General features: G+C 32.1%; 3 protein-coding genes across 8 annotated transcripts; 1 reads left to right on the top strand and 2 right to left on the bottom strand.

Moving 5' to 3' along the window:
* Positions 1 to 359: 359 nt before the first annotated feature.
* Positions 360 to 2,329, bottom strand: LOC118030812 (probable inactive poly [ADP-ribose] polymerase SRO3). Its single transcript, XM_035035090.2, has 2 exons — positions 1,602 to 2,329; positions 360 to 1,153 (listed from the first exon to the last, which is right to left on the bottom strand). Exons 1-2 carry the CDS (start codon positions 2,114 to 2,116, stop codon positions 625 to 627), a joined length of 1,044 nt encoding a protein of 347 aa, XP_034890981.1. The 5' UTR covers positions 2,117 to 2,329; the 3' UTR covers positions 360 to 624.
* Positions 2,330 to 3,375: 1,046 nt separating this feature from the next.
* On the bottom strand, positions 3,376 to 11,061 carry LOC118030811 (serine/threonine protein phosphatase 2A 55 kDa regulatory subunit B beta isoform). 2 transcript variants are annotated; one of them, XM_035035088.2, is made up of 14 exons: positions 10,444 to 11,061; positions 9,094 to 9,197; positions 8,907 to 9,005; positions 8,646 to 8,765; positions 8,148 to 8,354; positions 7,929 to 8,020; positions 7,438 to 7,556; positions 6,934 to 7,057; positions 6,634 to 6,757; positions 4,990 to 5,058; positions 4,788 to 4,879; positions 4,612 to 4,689; positions 4,326 to 4,393; positions 3,376 to 4,171 (listed from the first exon to the last, which is right to left on the bottom strand). In XM_035035088.2, the coding sequence occupies exons 1-14, from the start codon at positions 10,577 to 10,579 to the stop codon at positions 4,035 to 4,037; spliced, it is 1,569 nt and encodes a 522-aa protein (XP_034890979.1). In that variant the 5' UTR covers positions 10,580 to 11,061; the 3' UTR covers positions 3,376 to 4,034. The 2 variants fall into 2 exon arrangements, with proteins under 2 accessions (XP_034890979.1, XP_034890980.1); XM_035035089.2 differs by having other exon boundaries at positions 8,151 to 8,354.
* Positions 11,062 to 21,759: 10,698 nt separating this feature from the next.
* On the top strand, positions 21,760 to 26,432 carry LOC118030810 (uncharacterized). Of its 5 annotated transcripts, none has more exons than XM_073410215.1 (6): positions 21,760 to 22,712; positions 23,432 to 23,502; positions 24,391 to 24,557; positions 24,642 to 24,793; positions 24,948 to 25,036; positions 25,147 to 25,435. In XM_073410215.1, the coding sequence occupies exons 1-6, from the start codon at positions 21,962 to 21,964 to the stop codon at positions 25,282 to 25,284; spliced, it is 1,368 nt and encodes a 455-aa protein (XP_073266316.1). In that variant the 5' UTR covers positions 21,760 to 21,961; the 3' UTR covers positions 25,285 to 25,435. The 5 variants fall into 5 exon arrangements, 4 of the variants coding, with proteins under 4 accessions (XP_073266316.1, XP_034890976.1, XP_034890977.1 ...); XR_004684387.2 differs by lacking the exon at positions 24,948 to 25,036 and adding an exon at positions 25,945 to 26,432 and having other exon boundaries at positions 21,780 to 22,712; positions 25,147 to 25,824; XM_035035085.2 differs by lacking the exon at positions 24,948 to 25,036 and having other exon boundaries at positions 21,780 to 22,712; positions 25,147 to 25,841.
* The last annotated feature ends 128 nt before the right edge of the window (positions 26,433 to 26,560 follow it).

Genomic DNA, 26,560 nt, shown 5'->3' with positions numbered 1-26,560 from the left:
AACCATAAAAACATTATTATTTTCTTTTACCGCAATCAAGTACAAGGATATTAAAACCTTATTACAAGAAATAAAAATTCTAATAAAATAATAAAAACTTGAGATTTGAGAAATTACATAAAAAATTAAAATGTGTGTCATTTTCATTATTTACTATCTCACATTTTATTATATATAGGAGAGGTGATATTTCTCTTCTTCTTTTTTCAATCCAATTCTCAAACTATTTTTTTTTTAATTTAATCTTTTTATAATAAAAGTAATGACAAATTAGCTCTAAATTGTTTCTTTCCTGATGATAAATCCTAATGTCATATTCTAGAAGAACACCATCAGCCAGCTATGCCATTTTCCATCTGTCTTTCCCGATGAATGATTTCATTAGTCAAAAATCAACTACAACAGGAATATCCTGCTACAAAGTATGGAAAAATACCCAACAGCACAAAAACAAATGAATACAAACCAGCTATACAAAACAAAACAAAACAATGCAGAAGAGATAACAAGCAAACTCCTAGTTTGTGCAAAAAACTGACAATAACATGCCACCAGTAAAATCATGGTATCATGAAATCTGAATGTACACCGAGCACCATCTTGCTTATCAGAACATTTTCCCTCTTATATAAGCTGCTGCCTGTGCCCCACTTGTACTGCTTGATGCTTTCTTACCGCAAGCTTGTCTCGGTATGACTCAATGATCGCAATCAACAGCTGGTCGTCCCCAACAACCCGCCTCAGACTCTTGACCAGCTGCAGTCGGGTAATCTTACATTTGCGTAAGTCATCAAAGATTTTTGCCATCAAAGCCTTCTTGGTAGGACCCAAGAACTTTACCAGTACAGGAAATAGAGCAGCAACACTAATAGGACCGTGTTTTTTCAGTTCACTGATCTGATTTCTTAGCAAAACATGGAAAGAAGGGACCTTAAAACTCACTATGTGAATAGGGAAAATGTGAGAATTCATGAAAGCACTCCACACAACCAATCTTCTTGGTGCTTCAAGATTGTCAACACCGGTGTCAAACTCCTCCGAACTTGGATACATTTGCTTGGAACCCGCAGGAATCACTTCCATCTTCCCCATTAAAACGTTACATAACAACATATGCCTTATCCCGTTTTCATCAGCGCTTGAAGATGCCAGCCTGCAGTAATACATAATTGAGCAACTTTTAGAGATTAGCAAATAAAAACTACTCATAGAAATGCGAGGCGAAGAAGGATGCTGCATTCACTAACACGGAACAATCCACATTCGCTCCAAACACTACCACCAAAATTTCATCAGCATCAATTTTTACTGTATACACTAAACTGTTTAGCACCGAATGCCAACTTCCAAGCTCGGAGTTCAATTCCTTTTCAATTTTTTCTCCCTTTAGGACAAGATCATCAATTACTTTCTACATGAATTTAATAAATGATTTCCAACGTGAAACGCGCGCGCGCGATGCATTATCACTAAACTAACACTACCCAATATCAAAAACACTAAAACATGTATGGGTTCTGTCCTAAATTAGCATTAATTTTCCTATAGAGAAAAATAAGTGGTTGTAAATTCAAACTAATTTAAAAAGAAAAGAAACATACCCATCAAGGAGAAAATTGGTAGGAGACAAATAAACACCAACACCATGTGATTGACCATTACACCGACTAAACCCATGAGAAATTATTTGAGTAATTTCCTCCTTTGAGCCACCGTACCAACCATACATTATATTTGCAACCCCTTCTCCTTCTCCTTCTCCTTGCCATTTCCCTTCACTCTTCTTTAAAACGGCCCCTTCATAAACCCTAAACGCAGCGAACCGAGCCTGCACCGCCAGAGTAGAGCCCGAAATCTTGTGTAAGGCAACAACATCTGTGTCCCCGGCATATTGTTTCATGCCCGCAAGAAACCTCCTCTTCACTGGTTCATATTGGCTGGATTCTTCTCCAATCTTGATCATTCCATTTCGAGTAAAATTCTTGAATTGATCAGCGGCAGCTTCAGGTCGTGGATCAGAAGACTCATCGGTTTCTGAACTAGCATCCTCCACGATATACTCGTGATGATCTACTGACATTGACAATTGATCTTGTTCCTCCTCCTCCTCTATCATTTTCTTCTCTTTGTCAACAAGAATTGACAGAACCGAACCGAGATTCTTATGTAAAGGAAGAAAAGCTCTCTTTAAAGATTTGATGAGAAATGTGAGAGGGGGGGGGGTATTTATTGCGGCAACAAGACCGTTACTAACTCGGATTGGCAATGGCAAGAGGCGGTCAGGTCATCTTCTCCTCGTGGGATTTGGATTCTGAACTTGCTCAATTACTGAAATGGGGCTATTAAAGTCAATTGTTTTGGTCAAACAGCTTTAAAAGACATCGTTTTGTCAAATACATAAGGATATTACAGTCATTTCAGAAGAATAACAGTTATTGATGAGAGCACGTATGTTTGCGTCTGCGTCTGCGTGTTGGCTTCCTTCCAGTTCAAGTAATGGGTGAAATCTATTCTAGTCCCTTAGTATTTAGAGGTGTAATGGGTGAAATCTATTCTAGTCCCTTAGTATTTAGAGGTGTTACATTTTGGTTATTAAAGTAAATTTTCTATTTTAATCCTTTATTTTCATAACATTTTCTTATGGATCAAACAGTTAAATAGCTTCATAAGCTAATGTCAATCCCACATTTTGATTTATTTCTCTTTTTGATTTTTTATGAATTTCTTAAGAGTATTATTACATAAATAGAGCTTTGGAAGAAAAACAACACAAAAAAATGATAGAAAAGACATTAAAAATGGTCCTTTCATTTATCACTATTGGAAAAAACCTCCTTTTTCGACCATTTTCAATTTTAAACCATAAAAAACTAATATATAACTAACATCAATGGACATTTTCTAAGTAATAGAACAGCATTTTCAAACAAGATTAAACAAAAAAAAATGAGAATCAAGATTTTGATCTAAATTTTATCGGGCCAGCGTTTGGTATTATAACTGAACAGCACTTTTATACTTTCACTTGAAAATTTATTAAATTAAAATAATTTAAAATTATAAAAAAATATTAATTTAATAAATTTTCAAATAAAAAACACTTTAAAAAACAATTGAATTCCAATCCCAAACATCTCCTAAATATAAATATTATGTTTTTTAGCTTCGTATAGCAAGCAGCTGGCAATACAAGAAATAATTTTTTATGATTTTGTGCCAGGAATTGCGCTGTCCAATACACTTGCGGGTCACTAGGCATAAATTCATAAATGAATTATAATGACGACAACAGTATTATTTCATCCTGGCTTGAGGAGGCATTTCCTGAATTAATCTACGAGGGCAAGCAAGGGAAGAGCAGTTCAGAAACCCAACAAAAGAAAACGGTGACTCTTCAATTCGTGGAACGCTGGGTGCCCTCAAAATCATTAATACTCAGTCTTACATAATTTGACAATCATAAATGAACTACCAAGTGAAGACTTTTGGTTCTTCCCAGAAGGACCATTATTTTGCAAAAGACCTAAAAAACCAGCAAACTCTGTGGAAGGAAGGGGAGAAAGAATGGTTAGAACATGGAATAACAATAATCATGATAAAGTTTTCACAAGCCTCGAGTTCTAAGTTCTAATGGTACACATGGTTGACGCCCAAAGTATCAATGAGGATTGATTCGACCTAACAGCTCCTTTGCCCAGATTGGATTTAAGACCTTACAGGCCCAAAACGTTGCAGCACTGCAGCACTATGTAGAAACAATTGTTTAAGATTGGATTTCCTTTGACCTAAACCAACAAAAAAAAATATGAGGATAGAACTGCACTTTCCTTGTGAAAGAATATAATTAGTGAGGCATGCCTCCCTGGGAGCAAAAGTCATAGTACTTCCTTGATATTTGAGCAACAGCACCATCAATCTCCGTTAAATGGTGAAGCTTCCACGTGTGTGCTGGGAGAGAAGGCAGCAAGGCCTTTGCAGAGAGGTAGCACCTATAGCTTTTCCTAGCCAAAGTACATGTTCTTCCAGGACCAGTTTCATGCATAATACATGTAAAGGCTGTTTGAAGCAGCACAGGCGAGTGAGTTCTCGGTTGGATGCCATGCTAGATGCAACAACTTGGTTGTGAAATCAAACGCATTTCCGTTTGTATCAGCTCCAGAGTTGTCAGCTCCTTTGGAAGTCATGGAGGAAAAAGGATGTTAAACTCAAGAAAAAAATACATCTCTAGGGTTAGCTCAGATGATGGACAATTAAGTGAGGCCACATGGAATTATTAAGGGAACTTAGCAAAAAGGAGCAGTAAACTTCCACCAGCATATACAGACCTCGCCTAAAACCACGGGAAAGGGTGCCCAGAGATCTAGAGGGCCTTGATGGGGTTTGAACCTGTCTCCTGTTCAGTTCATAATATAAATTAACCACATGAAACAAGAATGTGGCCAGCAAGAATCGTATGAAAACCAGCATGGTCATGTTCAATTTCAGTTCACATAACAGAGGAAGTTATCATCAAGAGTGTTTTGACACAATTTTGTATATTTGGAGTGTGCAAAGACACCCTTCTTATATTATCATTTACATGAAATCTCCTTAACTCACACTCAAATGTACCTCATTGGATTCTTGCTGGCTTCCAATGTTGTTGCTTCAGTGCTTCCATCAGTACAACCAAACACTCGAAATAGGTTGCTGAAATGACAGAGAAAGAGTATCATGTGATGTGTAAGGCATCCTTTAACCAGGACAATGGTAAGGGCTGATGGATCATTCAAGTATATGAAGCACACCTGTAGGAACCAGTTGCCACTCGAAGTCCATCTCCACTCAGACAACACTCGAATTTGTCAAAGATGGAATCGTTTTCATACAGATCACAAAGCTGATCAATAGCAAAAAACAAAACCATAACACATTGGATTAGTACACAGCATGATCTCTACTAAATGCCATCTAAAAATGCCAAGAGGATTCTCAAGAAGAATATATCACCTTAGGTCTAAGGTATTCATGAACCTGGAAGGTGGAAACTGGTCCAGAGTCCATATTTATGTCCCACAACTGACAACCAAGAAATCCAGACTTTGTGAAAACAGGCGCCACAGTGGAACAGAACAAAAGCAGAAGGAAAGTACAAGATTATCAATTTTTAATATTCTGTCAATACTTTTTCACTCTTAGATCTGGTTGGTTGGGAGGCTTCTGGGGGGTAGCAATCCCAAAATGAGGGTGCCCAAGCCCCCCTCATGCACACAGAACTATTATATTTTTTTCCCTCTTGCTTTTCAAACAAGTTAATAAAACTCAAATAATTTTTTGATCATCACTCTTACAACTAACAGTATTTTAATCCTTTTTCTCTTTCTTTCTACTAACAACCAAACAACCAACCTTTACAATTTAAATGATTACTAATAAAAATTACACCTTTGACAATTCACCTCCATCTTTTAACCTCATGACAAATGCACCATAGCATTAAAAATAAAAACACACGGTTAGGTTTTGTAGTGTGCAGCTTAGATTAAGTGATCAGCTTCCACAAGCCACGTAGTTTAGGGCCCCGTTTGTTTGCTGGAAAATAGTTTCCTTTTGAAAAGTGGTTTCCTTGTAAAGTGAATTCCTGGAAAGTAAATTATTTTCCGATGTTTGGTAGTGTTATGAAAAATAAACTTGAAAACACTTTCCAGTGTTTGGTTATGTTATGAAAAATAACTGAAAAATAATTTATTAATGAATTAATTTTAAAAAAAATTATCTAATATATGAAAAATATTAAATATAAATATTTAATCACTTACAATAAAAGAATAAAATCTAAAAAGTGTAATGATGAATTTTTTTATTATATCCTATATTCATATATAGCTTATTTTATAAAATGTAACTATATATGTCATATAATATTATAGAGATATAACTTTGTGAAATTTGTCATAAATAAAACCTATTAATATATTTTTTTTTAATTTTAAAAGCTTAAAATATGTTTTTGTCATATGAACAAAATTTTTACTATTCTATTTGTTATTACCAAAGCACTAAGAAATTAAAAAAAAAAATAAAAAAACAAGGAAAATGAAATACCAATAAGAAAAAGGCTAAAGAAAAATAAAAAAAATAAAAGAAACAAAGCAGTCGTTATAATAATAAAAAAAAGGGACCAAAACTGAATCTCCCACACATAACAGGGGGCAAATAGAGTTTTTCTATTAATAAAAAAGAAAATAAAATAAAGTATGTGTTTTGGCAAGTGTAGATTTATTTGGATAGGGTGTGTGGATGAAGTGTGGTCCTCTGATTGGTCACAAGAGAAGGAGACAGCACATGTTTTTTTTGGTAAGCAAAGGAAAGTGTTTTCCTTAGAATAAGAAAAGGAAAGTGTTTTCTATAAAGCATTACCTTTTCCATTGACCGGAATTCAGTTTCCTTGACCAACTTTCCTTGTGTTTACCAAACATAAGAAACTAAGGAAAATGGTTTCCAGGAAAATGAATTCCTGGAAACAAACAAGGCATAGAAAATCATCCAGCACAAGGTAATATATAATATGAAACAACAGCAAAGTCCGTATTGAAATAGTGTGCTTAAATTGAGAAATAAATACCAAACATATATAAAAAAAAAAAAATCAACCTTGAGAGTCATGTAATCACGACTAAGAATATATCTCCCATCCTTGGCAAATTTAATATCTGAGATTGAGGCAATTATCTCCGTGAAGAAGGATCTTGAACCAGGCACCTCTTGTTCCTCAAACCTGGGCCAGTAGAGAGCATAATGTATAAATTCATGAGAAAAGATAAATAAAAGTAACTCCGTACAAGATACAAAAAAAATCCCATGCCACGTTCATAGCTTCAAGCTGTTATATAATACATGAAAACTAAACAAAAGGGAAAACCATGTTGACAAAAAAAAACCTTGAGTACTTACAATTTGCTATGAGAATCACATAGAGCTGACTGTCGCATGTCAACTAAACGAATTGAGCCCCTTGAACTACTATAAGCCAACATATTACAATGAGTAGGATGAAATTCTGCTGAAGTTATCACCTCTGCGTACATGAATTCAAATGTGTGAATATACAAAGACAATTCCATATAGCCAACAGAACACTCAAGTGATTTTCAATATTGAAATCTACTAGATCAATACATGCTTCAATCATCAAAAAAATTATATGAATAAGAAGCACAGCAAGGGCAGAAAAGTTGGTCTCGCGCCAAACAACCCATGCTTGCAGGAAAAGGGATAAGAGAACTAAACAACAGCACATACACAACAGGAAAGATCATATATCAAGCTCAATAAGACTCTAAACAGAATCTTTCTAGAATCTATCAAAAAAAGAGTACCCCTTAGACAACATTTAAAACCAAAAACATCATAAAATACTTGGATGTTTAATTTCATGCAAAATACAGGGGTTCTCACCGGTCAGATCCTCCATGTTTGCAGGCTTTACATCAACAATATTGAAACTCTGATTGCTTATTTCCAAATTCCAAAGATTTATTCGCAGATCATCAGCAGATATAAAAGTTTCACCATCACTGCAAAAGAAAAAACAAAGGAATAGCTGATAATGCATAATGTTATTACTATTGTAAACAAGCATGCTTTCAGATTTGACAATGTTCTGGAAATTTTCAAAACATGCATTATGGACAACAATATAAAACTATCAAAAAAAATCAAAATATAGCAGACTTGTTTCTTCAAAGAAGTACCATAAGATTACATTGCTCTTCGAAGTCAAATGTCATTACAAGATCAAATACTCAATTAAAAGGAAATGATAGCATAATCAAAATGGACATTAAGTGAAAAGGCACAAAAAACATATATATTAAACTTAATAAGGGATGTTAAAGACAAGGTATGTAGAAAATGGAGTTACACATTCTTGAAATAGGGGGGTGCACCTGTTGTTAGAAATGGAGTTAATGTGATAGTCATGGGCATGAGCATATATTCTCCGACACCTAGGCACAAGGCTCGTTTCAATACTGGTCAACTGGATAACAAAAATATAATAGGTGTTGGAACCAGAGATCACTAAGGTAGAAAATATTATAATAAGCATTTCCAGATGTCAAAATCATGATTTCCATGGACAGACAGTATATTAGAGCGAATACAACTACCACAGGTAAATGTAGAGACGAGACACCCCCGGGTGGGAAAGAAAAGTCATTGCTCAAACCCAAGGGTTTATCCAAACATCCTCCGTTGGCAGTATATGGTTTGGAGCTTGTTGATATACTTGGACCTACAAGAGGACCATTTCCAGCAGCTTTTGCAGGGTCAACATTCATGTCACATATTTTCTTGACCTTCTTTTCTTGAACCTGTCCACCACAAGAGCAAGCACATTAGATAAATACCACTGATAAAAAAAATCTATTTTTCTTCAGCTTTCTACAACTCGTCAAGTTGTTCTATTAGTTAATAAAGATGCAAAACATTAAAAAAATACAGCATAGACTGATCCTTATGAGATTATACTAAAAGCATTTCTATTGGTTAGAAACTTGGAATGAAACCACCAAGAAAGCTAGAGGAATACAAATCACCTACTACACTGTAGCTAGAAATTGATAGTAAAAAAAATCAAAAATATAAAAAATGTTCCACCCTACCTTCCAAAATTTGATGGTTTTGTCATTAGTCGACAGAAGAAACAATGCACCATTGGCTGACTGGCACCATTTAATCTTGTTGATCTTCTCCTCAATTTCCAAGCTCTTTAGATAATCAAACTAAGATAGATGGACAAAAATGAATACTTATCAAATCCTGAATCCGGAAAGATTAAAACAAATATACCAGTATACCTGAACAGATGTGAATCTCAGTGATTAACAGGGGAAAAAACACCTGAAACGGGAAAAATCTAATACCTCCGGTTCGTGGCTCTGAAACTCTGTTTTGTAACGGAACTCAGGGTGCCTGTTAATTGGAAAATCCATCCTCTCTAGATCTCTCCGATTTCCACCATGCTAAACAATGTAAGTTCATGTCATAGAGCTATATCACCAAGACAGGAAGGGGAAAAAATGTTTTAAAGATATGCCTATATTTGCTTACATCTCTTGTGTCAGTTCTTTCAAATAAAACCACTCGACCTCCACGATCACCAGTAGCGAGATGATCGCCAGTTCTATCAAATTCAATGGCAGATATGATATCGACTGCAAAAGCCCATGACTAAAAGAAGTAAGAAGGTGAGGACGAGATGCAACAATTCCAAGGAAAATCTAGGTAAAAGAGATTTATGGATAAAAATGTCTTCCAAATTGACTTTTACTTGGTTTCTATGTTTCATCCCGCTGGTGAAGGTTATTGGGTCGTGGGGAATAATTCTTATTTCTTGATTACCAGCCACAAGAAACCCCGATAAGCATAGCATTATAGAGAAGCTTAGAATCCTCGTCTGAATACCACCTACCCGAAAAAACAGTGGGCCAGTAATCTGACTGTTCAGTACAGCAAATCTTGGCTTGAAACATTACAAGCCCACAACATTCAGTCACTCTGCTATGACTGTTTCATTTTTCTACCTTTTCTACACCAACCAGTGGGCACAGACTCAGCTCCAAACGTACCAAAATTACAGTAAAGCAGAGCCCAAAATCCCTCGCCTCCCTGCCTGTGCCTTTTCCATCATGCTATCACAATACTGGCTATCATAGGAAGTGTTTTCCATGTATTCATGAGATGTGTGACAGTCCACAAATTTTGAGCCTGATAACCAGGCTACACATCAAACCAACTACTATTTAAAAGATGACTTTTTCTCAAAAAAAATAACTTTTTTTTTCTCACAAACATTGCCAAAGATAACTTAAATCCCCAAATTTCCTGGCTTGCAAGAACCCATGCATTTCCTGGCTTGCAAGAACCCATGCAGAGACTGCATACATGAAACTAAGTTTATTAGATTGGTGCATGATTCAACAAGCCCTTTGTTACTCTGTAGCAGGTTTGCATGACATAACACACAGTCCATGAGCCTTGTTACCATCAATAAACGGTTCAGCTAACCATCCAGACTATCATCCACAACATCAAAACAGGTAACCACCGTCGCATGACACCAGTAACACACCCATGCAACAATATTCTACTTTTAGCTGCAAATCCCTTCCTAATGACTAATCATTATGCGCATAATAACTCCGAAACTTAAGTTACACTGCATTGCTTCAGAGCCACACCTCTACTGATACAAAGACACCAACTTTAATACCATTCAATAGCACGAACACGTTTCAATCATCAAAATGAGACCAAATTAATCTCATGTGAAAAAAAAAACAATAACTGAAAACTAATTTCACATGAAAATGAACATTTAAATCCACAATTAAACAAGAATCAATAATTAATAATCCAACAGCACAAAATCACAAACCCTAACCACAGATCGTATCGTACCTTCCTGTACTTCTTCACCGGCTGTTCGCTCTCCAAAAACCTGCGCGAATTTCCATTCAAGCTGCAACGGCGCTTCCACCGGTGCTGCCGCTGCCGCCACAGCCTCCGCAGCTTCTTCGCTGCCGCCTCCGTTCATTTCAAGCTAAATCTTCGTTATCCGTGAATTAAAAAAATAATAAGAAATAAGAATCGATCTGGTACTTAGATTTGAAATAACAGCATCAACTGCTAGAAATCATCTCCATTTAGAATGCTACTTCTTGATTAATCAACCATTAGAACTGTAAAAAAATCCACAGATTTCACATAGAGAAATGCACACTCTCTCTCTCTCTCGCTCTCTCTCTTGTCGATGCCTTTTCTTTTCTTTTTTCTAATTTTTTTTCTCTATCTAAATCTCACGCACGGACACCCTCTCTCTCTTGAATCTTGATATGTTGAAAGAATGATTTGATTTCACACACAAACAAACACTCTCATTTCTCTCTGTTAATTTTCTCTTCTTTTTTTTCCTTTCACTGTAACAAAAAGAAAAAAGGAAAAAAAATAGATGGAAGATAATGACGGAGTGGGAGATGCGACGTAACTTTTTAGGCTGATCACTAGCTATTTTCTCTCTCTCTCTCCAGTCTCTCCTCTTAAATTTATTAAATTCTTTCAAGCTATGAATTATTATGTTTATAATCAAACTTATTAAACCCATATTAAAAATTAAGCGGGTTAAATATATCCATCTAATATCATTTCAAGATTTTTAAATAAATAAAATTTAAAAAATATTGTTTAAAAAAATTAAAAAATCAAAACAGTTTTAATTATAATTTTAAAATCCATTGTGCTTACGCAAGTTGTGTTGTGCGTTGCAACTAAAAGTCTAAACTCTAGAGTAATTAAAATTTAAAAAAAAATAAATGAATGAATTGATTTAATATGACCTACATGAAAATTTAAATTAATTGGTTAAATCAAGTAAATCCTGGTTAAAACTAATTGATTTTAAAATAAAGGGATCAAAACAATTTCGTTCGATCTTTCAAATAAAAAACACTATAATTATGATAGGGTTGTAAATTGACATGTAAGGTCAGCCCGGATAAAACATGTTAATTCCAATTTGATTTTTTCTTGAAATTCAGTTAGTATTAGGTCGAGTTCAATAACACTGTATAATTGATATAATAGATAGATGCATCTGGCGTGTGTTGGTTCTTAGTATGTGTTTAGTATCATAATGCATGATGTTTTTCAATTAAAAATATATTGAAATAATATTTTTTATTTCATATTATTGTATTAAAAATTCTAAATAAATATTAATTTGATATTTTTTTAAATAAAAAAACATTTTAAAAGGATTAGAACTCCAGAACAAACGCACCATTATAGTAGAGAGCATTTCCAAAAAAAAAATATTTTTTTTGTAAATATTGTTTTTTTTAATGTTTTTTATCATTTTGATGTGTTGATTTTAAAAATAATTTTAAAAATATATATTTTGATGCATTTTGAAATGATAAACACTTTAAAAAACAACTCCAACTACATTCCAAAACTTACAATAAATATATTTGCAGCAAACCTCGTTGTTTTTAACAAAAAGCTATAAAAAATAAACTGATTGAGTTAAGCGTGTTTGGCAGTGTGGTAGTGGTTGCTTTTCAAATAGCTTTTCGTGCCAAAATACATGTTAATGATGTTTTTTTATTTTTTAAAAATTATTTTTGACATCAGCACATCAAAACGATCCAAAAAGTACAAACCACACTTAATTTTAGTAAAAAAAAAATCAAAATTTCCCAAAAAGCAGAGTCAAACAGGCATATATAAGTACAGCATGGCTGGAAAAAAAGATTAGTGATGAAGTAGAGAAGATAATAATCAATAAGTATTTGTGTTGAAAATAAAGCATAGGATTATATTATTGGAGACAAAACGACAATGATGTAGGAACATTGTAGTATTTCTTTTCGGAGTTTCTTTCCTCCACATCCTTGCGTTAGAAGTGCGGGGTGTGATGTTAATTTGTTGAAAATGACATGTATTATTACTACTTTTATTTGTTTTCAACGTTATTAACTTATAAAAGGATTATTTATTAATAGGGTTTGAAACGATGCTTGTTGAAGTTAACAATGGTCTTGTGCAACTTTTTTAAAGAATAAATATTTAAAGTTTGCTAACGAGGATGGAGAGAGAAGGCAAGTGGAATATTTGAGAGTGGTTAAAAAGAGGAACCCTTGCCTCCACATGGGTGCTTCATCGATCTACGGCGATTTTTGTCCATTTGGATAAAAGTTACCATGACCAAATCGATATAAAACTATGGATTATGACCATAAATAATAATAATAAAAAGACGTGAGCGCTGTAAGCAAACCATAAAAAATATTTAAATCCAAATCCGCAACACTTTAGGACTAAAATATTTAAAAAGCATATTTATTTGACGGTAAGAATTATTTTAATATATTTTAAAAAATACTACGGGGTTAAATTGATATATTCAAAATAATTTAAATAAATTTCTTTTAATGTTGATATCAAAGTTTGAAACATTTAGATTAGTTATTTTTTATTCTAGAAAACAATATAATTTATACAATCAAATACATAAGCTACAGTTGCTTTTTGTTTCCTTCTTTTATAAAATGGAGCGCCAACCGCCTAACAATAAGAAATAGTTGAGACTAGATAATTGCTCACGTAGTTGTTAATTTGTTTTTTTAGTATAAAAAAATAAATTATATAAAGATTCATTTAATATAATTTTATCAAGGTAGGGTTAAAGATGATTTGGGTAATTAGTAAAAATATAATTTGATTAAAAAAATCAAAACAATATTTTTTAAAAATATTAAAATAAAAACATATTAGTTCAACTCAAATAAATTTTAGCTAACATGTTAAGTCTGTTACCCAGATAATGAGACTCTGATACATAGTTTTGAAACCCGGCCTAACCCGACAAGTCAACCCCAGGACCCGGTCAACCCGGTATTGGAACCGGGTCGGGTTAAAGAAAAAATATTTTAAGAAAAAATCCGGTCAAAAATCTGGTTGCAACCCGTTAACTTTTATTTTTTTATTAAAACGATGTCATTTTGATTTTTAAAAAAAAATTGACCCAATCAAAACCCGAAACCCGGGCCGGGTCTGAAAGCTATGCTCCAATAGCATTGTAAAAAACAAATAAAAAAATTATTTAACATAAATCTAAATTGATTGAAGAATGAGACTAAAAACAAAATTTAACTTAACAAATATGTTGAGTAAACCTGCATCAACTTGTCAGGCATGGGTCATTAGATCGGGATACTATCATAAAAAAAAAAATCAAAATAAATTATAAAACTTGATTCTCAATTAATCTAATGGTGAATGATAAATTTGAAAAAAATAACACAAAAACTACAGAGTCAATCAATCAAACTCGTGACCTGAGTTATAAGATTGGAATAGCCTTATAAAATGCAAACTAAAACATATTATGAACTCTAACTCTCACTCAACACAATATTGAGGAATGAAATTGAAAAGAAATAAAATAAATGATAAAAAAAATCTGAATCAATTGGTTTAACATGCGACCTGAAGTCATGAGACTATGATAATCATATAGAGAAAAAAAAAAAAACATGAAGTTCAATTCATAATTAACCTAATGTTGAGTGATTAAATTAAAAAAAAAAAAAACAAATGATAAGAAAATAATCAGCATTAATCTAGGTTAACATACCAAAACTAGGTCTGGAGAACAAGATAACTCCATATAAAACAAATAAAAAATATAAAAAAAAATCTAATTCTCAATCAACTTAGTATTAAATCATGAAACTAAAAAAAAAATAAAAAAGACAAAAAATTTCTAAGTCAACCAAACTAGCTTGCAAAATTAGCGACCTAGTTTATGACACAATGATGACCTAATGGAAAGCAGATAAAAAACCAACTATGAAGCTTAATTCTCAATCAACTTAATATTGAAGGATGAAGTTAGGGAAAAAATGACAAAAGAAATAACCCAAGAAAATACGACTAGCCCTCAAACTCGTGATTCTAGTTATGAATATAGAATGACTCCATAAAAAACATATCAAAACAAATTATAAAGTCCAATTTCTAGTAAAAGCAATGTTAGATGGTGAAATTGAAGGGGGAAAAAACCAAGTTTGAAATTACATGATAAAAGTCCTTTGAAATTTCAACGACAAAAATGAAAGAATGCCTGTAATCGACTAAAATCAACTCAAGTTAACATGTCAAATCTACCATTTAGATCATTAGACCCTAATAACCCTACACAACAAAAATTCAAAAAAAATATATTAAATCCAATACTCGATTAACCTAGTATTGAATGGTGAAATTAAAAATAAAATTCAACTAAAAAAGCAAGTTGGGTTAATCTGGATTAACCTATCAATACATGGTTACGAGACCATGATACCCCCTAAAAAGCAAATATAAACAAATTATAAAGCTTAATTCTCAATGAACTTAGTGTTAAGGATGCAGTTTGAAAAAAAAGAGAAAGAAATCAATTGAAAAGGGGCACAAAAAAACATACGAGTCAAGCGACCAAGCCCGTGACTCGGGCTATGAGATCAGAATAATTTCATAAAGTATAAACCAAAAAAAATTATGAAGTCTAACTCTCAATCAACCTACTTGTAATTGAAAAAAACCAACTAAAAAGGATAATAATAAAAACCACAAGTCAATTAGTCTAGCCCGCGATCAAATCATGAAACCGTGATAATCCTATAAAAAACAAATAAAAAAAATTCATAAAGCCTGATTCTCATTCAACTCAATATTTAAGGACCGAATTGAAAAAAAATCAAATAAAAACACAACAAAAAATAACTTAAATCAACTCGAGTTAACCTGCTAAACCTGAGTCATGAGACTAAGATGACTATATAGAAAGCAATATGAAAAAAAACTGTAGATTTCAATTCTTGACCAATCTAATATTGAGAGGTGGAATTGAAGACAAACATGTTTAATTAAAATCACAAAAAAAAAAAAATTGAGTCAACCTAGTTAACTCATAAAACTCGTGACCGGAGTCATAGAGTTGTGGTAAAACTCGTGACCGGGGTCATAGAGTTGTGATAGCCCTGTATATATATATAAAAAAAAACACAATCATGAAGTTTAATTTTCAATTGAAGCAACATTAAATGATTGAGTTAAGAGGTAAATTAATTAAAAAATAACTAAAAAAATAACTCGAGTTAACATAACTAGCTTGCAAAACTTGTGACTCAGATCATGAGTTGGGATAACTTTATAAAAAAATAAATTATGAAATTCAATATTAAGTAAACCTAATATTGAAAAATGAAATTGAAAAAAAAAACAAGTTTAATTTTTTTTAAAAAAAAAGTTCTTGAAAATTTCAAGGTCCAGAGTGAAAAGGGCCAAAATAATTCATTACTCTAGTGAAATGCCAAGACCTTTTAGTACATGTCAACCAACTGACTTTGAACTAAAATTTAATTTTTTATAAAAGTGAATGAAAGTTATTTTTTAATAAAAAAATTAAATAAAGTGCAAGCATTGTTTATACATTTTTTAGCTTTAACTTTTTATTATGAAAATAAAACTAACATTTTTTTTGTGAAATAAATCAATAATTAAATACACAAATATTTTTTTTTTTTAAAAAAAAACATTGACATAAATCAAATACTAAATCAGGAAACTTAGATATAAAAACAAGTCAAAATATTCCATCACAAGTTGTTGGGAGCTATTCACATATTATTTTCATTATGTGTCGGTTTTTTCTTATACACAAGAAATATAATAATTTAAATTTCATTAAAATAAAATAATTCGTTAGTATAATCTTTATTTTTCCTATTAATCTATTTCTCACAACAAAAAAATATAGTTTTCTTAACAATGTATTTTATTTAATATAGAATGAATATCCAATAGACTTAAAGGATCGGAAATAACGATAAAACTGTATTTTTTTAAAAAATTAAAATGTCCTTTTCCTATTAATATGATTTCTTTGGAGAATTTGTTCATAAAAATATTTATTTTTTCAAATAAAAAGTTTATTAGAATTATAAAATAAAAAATTAATATAAAAAAAACGGATGATTTTATTTTTATGCAGTGGGTGTATTAAAAAAATTTAGAAATGATACACTATAATTATTTTGGTATATTTTCTATGTAATTTTGTGATAATAAAAAAACTAAAAAATATATTTTTTTAAAAAGACAAGTCACAAAGTGTGGACAGAAAAAAATGCGCATTAATCTTATAGACAAGTAACATAACATATTGTTCTGGATATATTTTAAAGTTATTTATTTTAATAAAATTTAATTAAAAAATAAAACATAAATGGCGTAATAAAAAAGGCTAGGTTTTAGATGTCTGGCTCATTTTAAAAAACGGCATACGCTTGGCCCTGCAAGTCTAGGCTGGCACACATGTTATTTGTTTTTTTTTTTTCATGGGAAAAAAAATGAATAACATGTCATTTATCGTTTATATATATATATATAAAAAAGTAGAGGGCACATCATTTCACATCCCCATTGTTCAACCATTAGAGAGGTGACTATAAAATTAAGTTGGGTTTTTTAATCTGAAAAATCACTTTTCAATCTATTTTCTTATAAATTACCTAATAAATATCATTATAATATCAATAAACTAATATGTGTACTTAAAACATCTTAAATTGATCAAAGAATACAAAATTAATCCGGGAAAAAATATCTTCTTGACCTGATCTCTTTTTACAAGCAAGATAAAGGTTTTAAAACACCCCAATATAACTTTTGTTATCAAATAAAACTCACTAACACTGAAACTGGTTTTTTTTTATTGTTGTAATGTAGTCAATCAATTACTTTATCTTATTTATTGTTTTATAGTAAGCTTTTCTTTTATCTCTAACCCTGAAAACAAGCAAAATAAGCTTGTGGGTTGTAATAAAAATGCAAAAAAATTAAAGGGGTTGAAATGGACAAATAAGGAAAAAAAGTGGACGAAGGTTTTATTTTGGTTAATTTGAGATTCGCCACATTTTTTCTTTGTGTTTTTCATTTTGGTTCTCTTTCTCTATATATATATATTCTCAAACCATCCCTCATGAAAATATACACAAAAAAAAAAAAAAAAAAAGCTCAAGGAAGAAAATTGAAAAGGAAAAGAATCCAACAAACATCATTCGTTTGGAATTACATTCAAACTTCTAATTGAATTAACCTGAACAAAAATCATGTTGAAGTTTTATTAGTCAGAACGGGCCACAAACTCGCTCCAAAATAAAGTCATTTGGACTCCATGACACAAGCCCTGAGGGCCCTTGACAAACTTCTACTTCAGTCGAAAGCTCTCTTTCCTTTTTTTTCACTGGATTTTTGGTGTTTAAGAGTATAATAAATATTATTTTTAGAAGTATTTTTTATTTTTAAATATATTAATATAATATTTTTTAAAAATTTATAACACCAACACATTAAAATACTAAAAAAAATTTAAAATATTTTTTTAAAATAAAAAAACAGTTTTAATCTCAATACCAAACACTCTTCATTAGATAGAAAACTGTAGTAGGACAAGCAATTAAATATTGTTTTTCAGATTTGTGATTCCGCTTCCTATTGCTGATTTTTTTTTATTTATTTATTAATGAACATATTCTAGTAGCATTCATCACTCCATGTTCCACCTGTTTAAACTTTTATATATTAGCAATTACATTAAACTCAACACAACTTCATTATATTGCTGGATGGTGTTGGAAAATTAATAAAAATTAAATATTTAATATGAAAAGTTAAAATACTAAACTATCCGTGTCTTATATCGATTCAATTTAATATATTTATATGCTATAATTTATTTTAAAGCACTAGATATATTTTATTACCTCGATATATCTTTAGATAAATAAAACAACATGTTATGACTGGTTTAAGATACACGACACACTTGTAAGCTAACAAGTGTCCAAGATCTAATTTAGAGAGAGAGAAAAAAGGTTTTTATAAATAATGAAAAAACTTAAAAGAAAAAAAAATCTAAAATAAAAATATCTTTTTAGTAAAATAACAGTTTTTATTAAATAAAAAAAATAAAAGAGAAGTGATTTTCTTCCAATAAAATAGCAATAAACAATAACAAAATCAAGTTCAATTAAAAAAAAAAACTCATTAAACTTGTAAATTGAGACAACTTGGGTTCTTTAGGCAAAACTGCAAACCACTTTAATCCTATAAAAATATAAAAATTACAAAACTCAATTATTAATCACTTTAGTATTAAAAAATAAAATAGATAAAATTAAAATTTTAAAATAATAATGAAAAAAAAAAAAAAAAAATACATCGTAAATTACCGTTGCAGTTTATAATGCAATTGATGAAGGTAAACAATAATTACCCCCGCATGTTAATGACAATGCTTAATAAGAGAAAAAAAGAATTTATGAGATAGAAGAATCAGTGGTCACCGCGTGATCTAATGCTAGGGATCCAGTTATATTTTTAAATTTTAAATTTTATAACATTTTAATATGTTGATGTTAAAAATAAATTTTTAAAAATAAAAAATATAATATTTTAATATATTTATATAAAAAAAAAAAATTTCTACCGTACGCTCAACCTTGATAAGTGATCACATTTAAATTTATGAGATAGCATTTTGTTTTTGCAGTGGTGACCGCCTCCTCTGTTTATCTAGTCGTTGATCATGGACTGCAAGACCCTATCCATGAGAAAAAAAACGTAACATTCTATTTCTTTTAAGAGAATTTTAACTGATATATATATAAAGATTACAACAAAGTACCAAACATAATTTTAATTTGAAGTTTAAAATTATTCTGACTAAACTCTGCGATAACTCAAAGTCATATGATAATTAGTCTATATATTCTCAATTTTAGTATTGATATCTCTATACTGATATGCTTAAAACCAAAACTAATAACATCAACCTGATTACTTTTATTTTTTATAAAATTAATTTTAAAGAAAAATTAATTTAATAATATTATTTTAATCCTTCATCAATAAATTTTGATTTTAAATAAAAATAACTTGCAGCTTTAAATACCATCCATTCCTTGTCTAAAAAATCACCACTAACCTTTAAATATATATATTTTTTTTAAAATTAAACCATTTTTTTTAAATAGAGAATTAAAAATATTATATTAAATTTTATTTATGAGATTTAACATTAATTTCATAAAAAAAACTTAAAACTGATTGTTTAGTTTAAAAGATGTTTATTAATAAAGTGTTGGTTAAGCAAATAAAACATTGTTATATCGCTACAAGAGTGAGAATACATATTTAATCCTTATAAAGTATATTTATTAAGAGGAACGGCCACAAACCCTAAACATAACTAATCTTATTTTTTAAAAAAGTGTAAGTATATCAAAACAAAAATAAATAAATAAAAAATTTAAAAGGTATTTTAACCGGTGTTATTTAAGTCTTTTTATTATCTCGTACGTAAAACATGAAGGGAACAAAAGATTTTCTTTTAGTATATAACTGGAGTGGTGAACAATGTACCATTGCAGACCGAATCAAATGTTTTTTAACTGAAATATTTGTTAGAAACGATCATGTCTTAAAAAAAGTGAGAAAGATTCAATAATCAAAATAAATTTTGATTAACTTGATAATACTATAAAAACGAGAAGGCAACAACAAAAAAAAAAAAAAAAAAAAATATTACTCCGAGCAAAAGCTAGATAAACATGCAAGGTTTGTAACATGAACATAAGATGTATTAAAATTATGTATCTATCGAGCATCATAAAATCATAAATCATGGGGTTAAGATAATTTGATAAATAAATAAATTGACTTTAAATAGAGAATAAAATTGCAAAACTTAAAAAATAAATATAGATTATTTACTTGAGTTATTTACTTGATTGTATTTGATGAATTTGTTTATGAAAATCAATTTGTAATAAAAATTGATTCATGTATAAAATTTATTGAATAAAATAAAAAAAATAAAAATATTATGTAAAAGTGCATGTATTCAAGATATCATAAAAAATATTAAAAAAATTATAGATGAATCATATTGACCTCATGATGAATTAAAGACACTCAATATAAGCACACATAAAAAATTAACTTAAGAAGGGGTATTAATAAAAAAAAAAAACTTTTTAAAAGACATTAAGATAAGGTATTAATTGAACAAAAAAATACCAATAAAAGAAAAGCCCAGACACATGGGTCTTATGTGTTTTTTAAAATGACAGACAACCTGTCATCCGCTCCAATTTTTTTTTTTTAAAAATAAGTAGATGACATGTCGCATGTTGTTACAGACAACTTGTCTAGTACAAAATCTAACCATCGTTGTTGTGATTGAAAAATTAGGCCTACAGTTTATTTTTACAAGAAAACTCATTTTCAACCATAAAACACTCCATGGACACCCTTAAACCAACTTATCAATCTAAAAAAACTCAAAAAATGATTCAAATCACTAAATCAAAATAGAAAATATACGGTATCATTGACATAAATCTAGGTTTTTAGGCTACATAAAGGTTTAAAACAATCACTATAGGACTTCTCTCACCTAGTAGGACATGTTAACACCAATCTTAACCTATTTGATGGTCGAGATTAGAGGTGAGTAAAAAAATTAAAAAATTGATTAAATTGAGAAAACCAGAAAAATCAAACCGTGAAAAAAAACTGATTAAAATTTTAAAAAAACTAGCCGGTTTAATTTATTAACCCGAAACTGGAAAAACCAAACCGAACCCAAACCAAAAAAACCGGAAAAAAACAAGTTATTAGAAAAAAACAAAGCCAAACCAGATTTGAATCCATTTTTGTCATAAAAAGCCGAATCAAACCGAAATTGGTTTTGATTTTTTTTTTATTATTATTTTGGTTTGATAATATTTTTTGATAAAAATCAAACCAAACAAAAAATAATCATCTATAGTCAGAATCGTCACCAACAAAGAATTTTCTCTCTCTTTATCAAAACAAGTCAAGTCCTCTCTCATATTTCATGAAAAAATAATTGAAAAATAAAATTTAATATCAATTTTTTTTTAATTACAGAAACAGGTCACCTTATAACAAAAATAAAATAAAATAAAACAATAAATATATTTCACAAACAAATTTAAATACTCCACCTATATTAACCCTCCTTTTCACTTTAATTCTCTTTCTTTACATTAAAAAAAAAGAACTCATTTATATAAAGAAAAAGTTGAACAATCAAATTGTGAATTTTAAAAAACATCCAACGGATTCGTGAGAGCGTGAACACTGATTTCAGCTAAAGTCTAGTTTTTTGTTAATTCCACTGTTAAAACCGACAGATTCAAAATCAAAATGTGGCCGAGTCTCCAAAACGCCCCCATTAACTTCCCTCTTCTTTTCCGCTTCCCACACCACTCCGCATACCTAGGGTTCCTCTCCCATTTCACCTAAACGCATCCCTTTCAACTGGAAAAAAACCCCACTCATCATGAACCAACACTCCCCAAATTCAAATTCCAACTCTCTCCAACCGCTTCTGAAAGAATCAATCCACAGGTTCTTAATTGAACACCAAAACGGTGCAACTGATTTTTCAAATTTCACCTCAATCTTCTCTCGCTTTCTCCACAATTTACCCGATCCACCCCTAGAAATCGTCTGGTTTTACTCCGCTTTAACTTTTCACTCCACAAAATTTACTGACACTTCAAAGCAAGTCTTATTAGTTAAGGACCTATTTCAGTTACTTGTTTCCTGCTCTTCCTCATGCAATGCGGTAAAAAAAGTTGCCGTACTCGCTCCGGTTATTCACGAGCTGTTTACTGCAGTGAGTGGTAAAAAGGATTTGAGAGAAGAGATTGAGAGTTTAGCTGAAGGGATCATCTGTTATGTTAGCATTAACTGTGCTGATAATTCTGATGAACATGAAGGGTTTGGGGATTTAGTTTCGTGTTACAGGGAGCTAGTGCGCGTGTGGATGGTTGGGAAAATTGGGGGTGACTGTAAATTTGGGGAGGATTTGAGGTTGTTTTGTCCGGTTGTTAGCGATGGAGTACGCGAAGGAATGGTAAGTGAAGGTTTTGGAGTTGGGTACTTGGCTGGGGTAGTCAGGTGCGAGGCTTTTTTGTTGAGATTGTGCTTGAAGTTTGGGTGTGGGATTTCAAGAGTAGAGCTGGAGAAAGAATTGCTTAACTGCGCGGCTCAGATGATAAGTGCTTTTCGGAGTTATTATTTTGTCGGTGAGAATGGATTTCTGTTATTTAGATTTTATCAGGTTTTGTTGATCATTGAATTTGTTCTTTGGCAGTATTGTTATGCTTACATTTATGAAATATATAGATCGTGGCATGTTGTATATTTATCTAAATTCTCAGCATTGGCAATGGTGAAATGATGTCACAAGGAGTTCTTTCACATTTAGATTCTGGACTTGTCCTCCCAGGGGATATTCTGCAAGCTAATGTGAAATCCATTGTTGTTAAACCCAGCCGGGACTTGGCCGCGCCCTGGCTTGGGCTGGGTGTCAGAAAAAGTCAACCTGGAGTTGACTTGGTTTGACCTGTCCAACATAGTGTGTCAACCTGTGACTTAGCTTACCTAGTAAAAAACTCCTCGAGTTTTTTATAAAAAAAATTTTCAAAACTAAATCCTCTTGACCTTGTAGAAAAAATTGATTGACATTGGTTAACCTGTCTAACCCTTTACCGGGCCTTAAACTGTGGTAACTTCTAAGCTATTTTGTTTTGTGAAGTTATGTTTCTATTTTATGAGATGCAAAAGTATTTAAACAAAGGAAAAAAAATGAAGCAATGAAAATAACAAAAGTATTTAAACAAAGAAAAAAAGAGAGGCAGTGAAACTTAAAGCCATTGAAGTGATTGCACGTTTTTTTGTCGTTCTATATAGATATATTATTTTTATTTTTTCATTTTTTTGACTGATCCTTGAGTTCCTTAAGGATTGTTTTTGTTAGCAGATATCCTGCTCAGGATGCTGCTGGAGCCAGTTTTACCTGTCAATGCAATGCTGGTAAGTGTTTTTACCCTTGCTGCTGTTAACCATGGTAAAGCTGTCTTAACCATTTTTTTTATCCAATGTTTGGGCTATGGTGGAGGGTTGCCTCTGTCTCTCCTTGAACCCGTATGCGTTGTGATATGTAACTAATATGTGGTGCTCCTGGACTTGACATCAAAGTGGTTGCCCTCACCATTTTTGTAGCTTCTATTATAGGAATAGCCTGTGAAGAACCTTTTGTTCTTCCTGTAGGCAATTTGCAATATCTAAACTACATGCTGTATACTATAGAAAATCTTTTAGAATGGAATATAGGGCCATTTTCCCTCTCTAACTTGTACAGAATGCAGCAAAACAAGAGTATGGGATTAGAAATGCATGGGACTTGCATTCCCTTGCCTGGTACTCATGTAAGATATAACAACTCATAGTAAGTATAATGTAACATGCTGCGTACAAGTAATTCATGTGCCAAAGTCAACTGTATACCTCAGAAAATATGTGAGCCATGGCTAGCTTAAGCCATAAGTTGACTTGTTCAGCTCTATTCAATTCAACGGTGGTTTAAGCCTAAAAGATCGTGCATAATCCTGGCTCATACTTATATTGATCAAACCTCAGCTGACATGTTGCATTTCATGACTACAATGTACCTCCAGAACTCATTCCTAGTGCATTTTCTATGTTTCCATGTAATGATGATACTAAGGACTCAATATAGGCATGTAATATGGAAGGTATGAGACCCTTTAGTTTTGTGATTTGATAGTTAGTTTTCGTCACATATCATTTGGCTAGCCGTATTGAATTGAAAGAGTCCATCTGCCATCAACTTCCCCCAGTGAATGAATCATGCATCTGGTTTTAATTCACTGTATGTTCCTTTTTTTTGTGTTCTCTCAGAATCCCAAAGATGAGGTCATTTTACGAGAAGTCTTGTATGATGTTGTGATAACGATGTCATATTCCTTCTCTATCTCTCAAAAAGGGATGGAGCCACCTGGTGTACAATTGAAAAATCTTGCTCTGACATGGTTGTTTGTTGCTGACAATGCCATACGATTTGTCAGGTATGAGACAATAAATAGTATTTGTGAGGCAATAGTTTATTAGCACCTCTTCTTTGATCCACCTCATAATCTTATTTGCTGTAGGGAAAATGGGGACCGGACAAAAGTCGTTTCTTATTTGCAAGCCTTCTCTGAATCTTTCTTACTCTCCCATTTGATCAAGTGGGTTATGAGCCAGCCTGGTGTGCAGAGTAAAACAAATGCACCGGATATTTTCACTCCTGTTGCTGTCATCAGTGAGTTCCTTTGTTACCTCTGTCTCCTTGTTTTTTCCTCATATGTCAGGGTTTTAGGACCTTTTGCACCTTTTCTTGTCTAGTTATGATTCTCAGCAAGCATGTTATGACACGGAGAGGCTTCTGCTGTATGATTGTTTAACTGGAGCATTAGATTTCTTGATCAGCTGTCCTTCTTGGTGCACTGTGAGCGCCTTCTGTTCTGAAACGTGTCCTACTGTCATTGCTAACTGGAAAATTTTGGTAGGAGCTACTTAGAAAGGGGCTGTCGACTTTGCAGTTCTTTTCTATTTCAAGATGCTTTACGACATTTTTATTAAATTCTCTAATTTTTTGAGTTTACTAATTTCCAGAGTGGCTACTTATTGTTGAGGATGAAGGTTCAAGGGTGTTCGATAGTGGCATCTCCAAGATATATGCAAAGGCCATTATTTGTAAATCAAGAACAGAGTGTGAGCTTTTGGTTGATAAGTCAGGTGGCAAGAATTTGAATGAAAATCACATTTTTTACCCTGGTAAGGAACTCAAAGCTGAAGATAAAGTAGATGGTGATCTAGAGATGGTTGATTCTGCGGACACTATGCTCCTTGGTGCTCCTGGATTGATGAGAGTGACAGAAACTGATGGTACAAGGAAACGCAAAGAAGGAAGAAATGATGAAGGGGATAAACGAGTTAAGTTTTTCAAATGTCAGCTTGGTGACGAGTTAACAAAGGAGAAGGTTTGGCCATTGTGTGATGGTGGTGGTTTTTGCAATGGGAGTGAGGTATACAATCCTTTACCTGTTGAAAATGCAGTGTCTATGGAGCAATAAGCTTGACCGAGGCAGCAACTGAGAACAGTGGACAGGCTAACCACAGCTGGTAATTGCATTTTGGGGGCAGTTCTTTGCGGGTAGATGATGGAATGAGAACTTTTGTCTTATGCCTCCTTGTATCAATAGATGCTCATAAAAGTATATATGCTAGGATACTATCTTCTTGCAAACATTGAAACTGGAATTGAAGTCTGCTAAGCAATATATAAGCCTGGTAATGGTGTATGCTCACATGACGGTAGTCATTCATGGTTATCTTGTATTTCTAGATATTTTTCTCCCTTTAAATTCCCTTTTTCTTCGGTTTCCCATGACACTGCCCTTAAATTTTCAGTGTTCGAAGTTACAGAATCCAGAAAAGCCCATTCATTTTAGGAAAGATCCTAGCCCATAAGCAAGTTTGTGAGGCCCATATCAACATTAAGGCACAGAAAACCACATGGGCTCCGAGCTGCCATCCATCTTGGTTTGGGCCGCTGGCGTCTAGTACAATCTTAGCAGCACTAGACGTTCCTCTGATCCAGCTGTGAGGAGGGACCAGATACTCTGCCGACAATATTGCCCAGGTTCGATTCTCTGACTTTCTGTTCTAGCCACTTCCAGCCATATGCAATTAAGTACTGGGTCCTTTTATTTTGAATAAATAAATAAATAAAAGGGGGAAATGAGGAGGAGCCATACCAGCCGAATTTTCTTTTCGAAGGCACTTTTCTCGAGTGTGAATACTAACTCTGTCACGTGTAATATATGCTGTAAGCTCCCACGAGTCAATGACACGGGTGGGTCCACCGTGATTTTCAACCACGAATGATGACGATATCATGATCTCCATGTATTTTCGTTTATAAGCTAAACAATCCCTAATAAAGAAGCATCGTGGCAAGCAAGTCCTACTATACACTATATAAACTATTACTAAAAATCACATTTTTATACGCTATTTGAAGAGC

The sequence above is a fragment of the Populus alba genome, chromosome 6, assembly GCF_005239225.2.
Source record: "Populus alba chromosome 6, ASM523922v2, whole genome shotgun sequence".
NCBI classification, from domain to species: Eukaryota; Viridiplantae; Streptophyta; class Magnoliopsida; order Malpighiales; family Salicaceae; genus Populus; species Populus alba.
The sequence above is the reverse complement of the archived record's forward strand: the minus strand, read 5'-3'. Positions and strand labels throughout refer to the sequence as shown.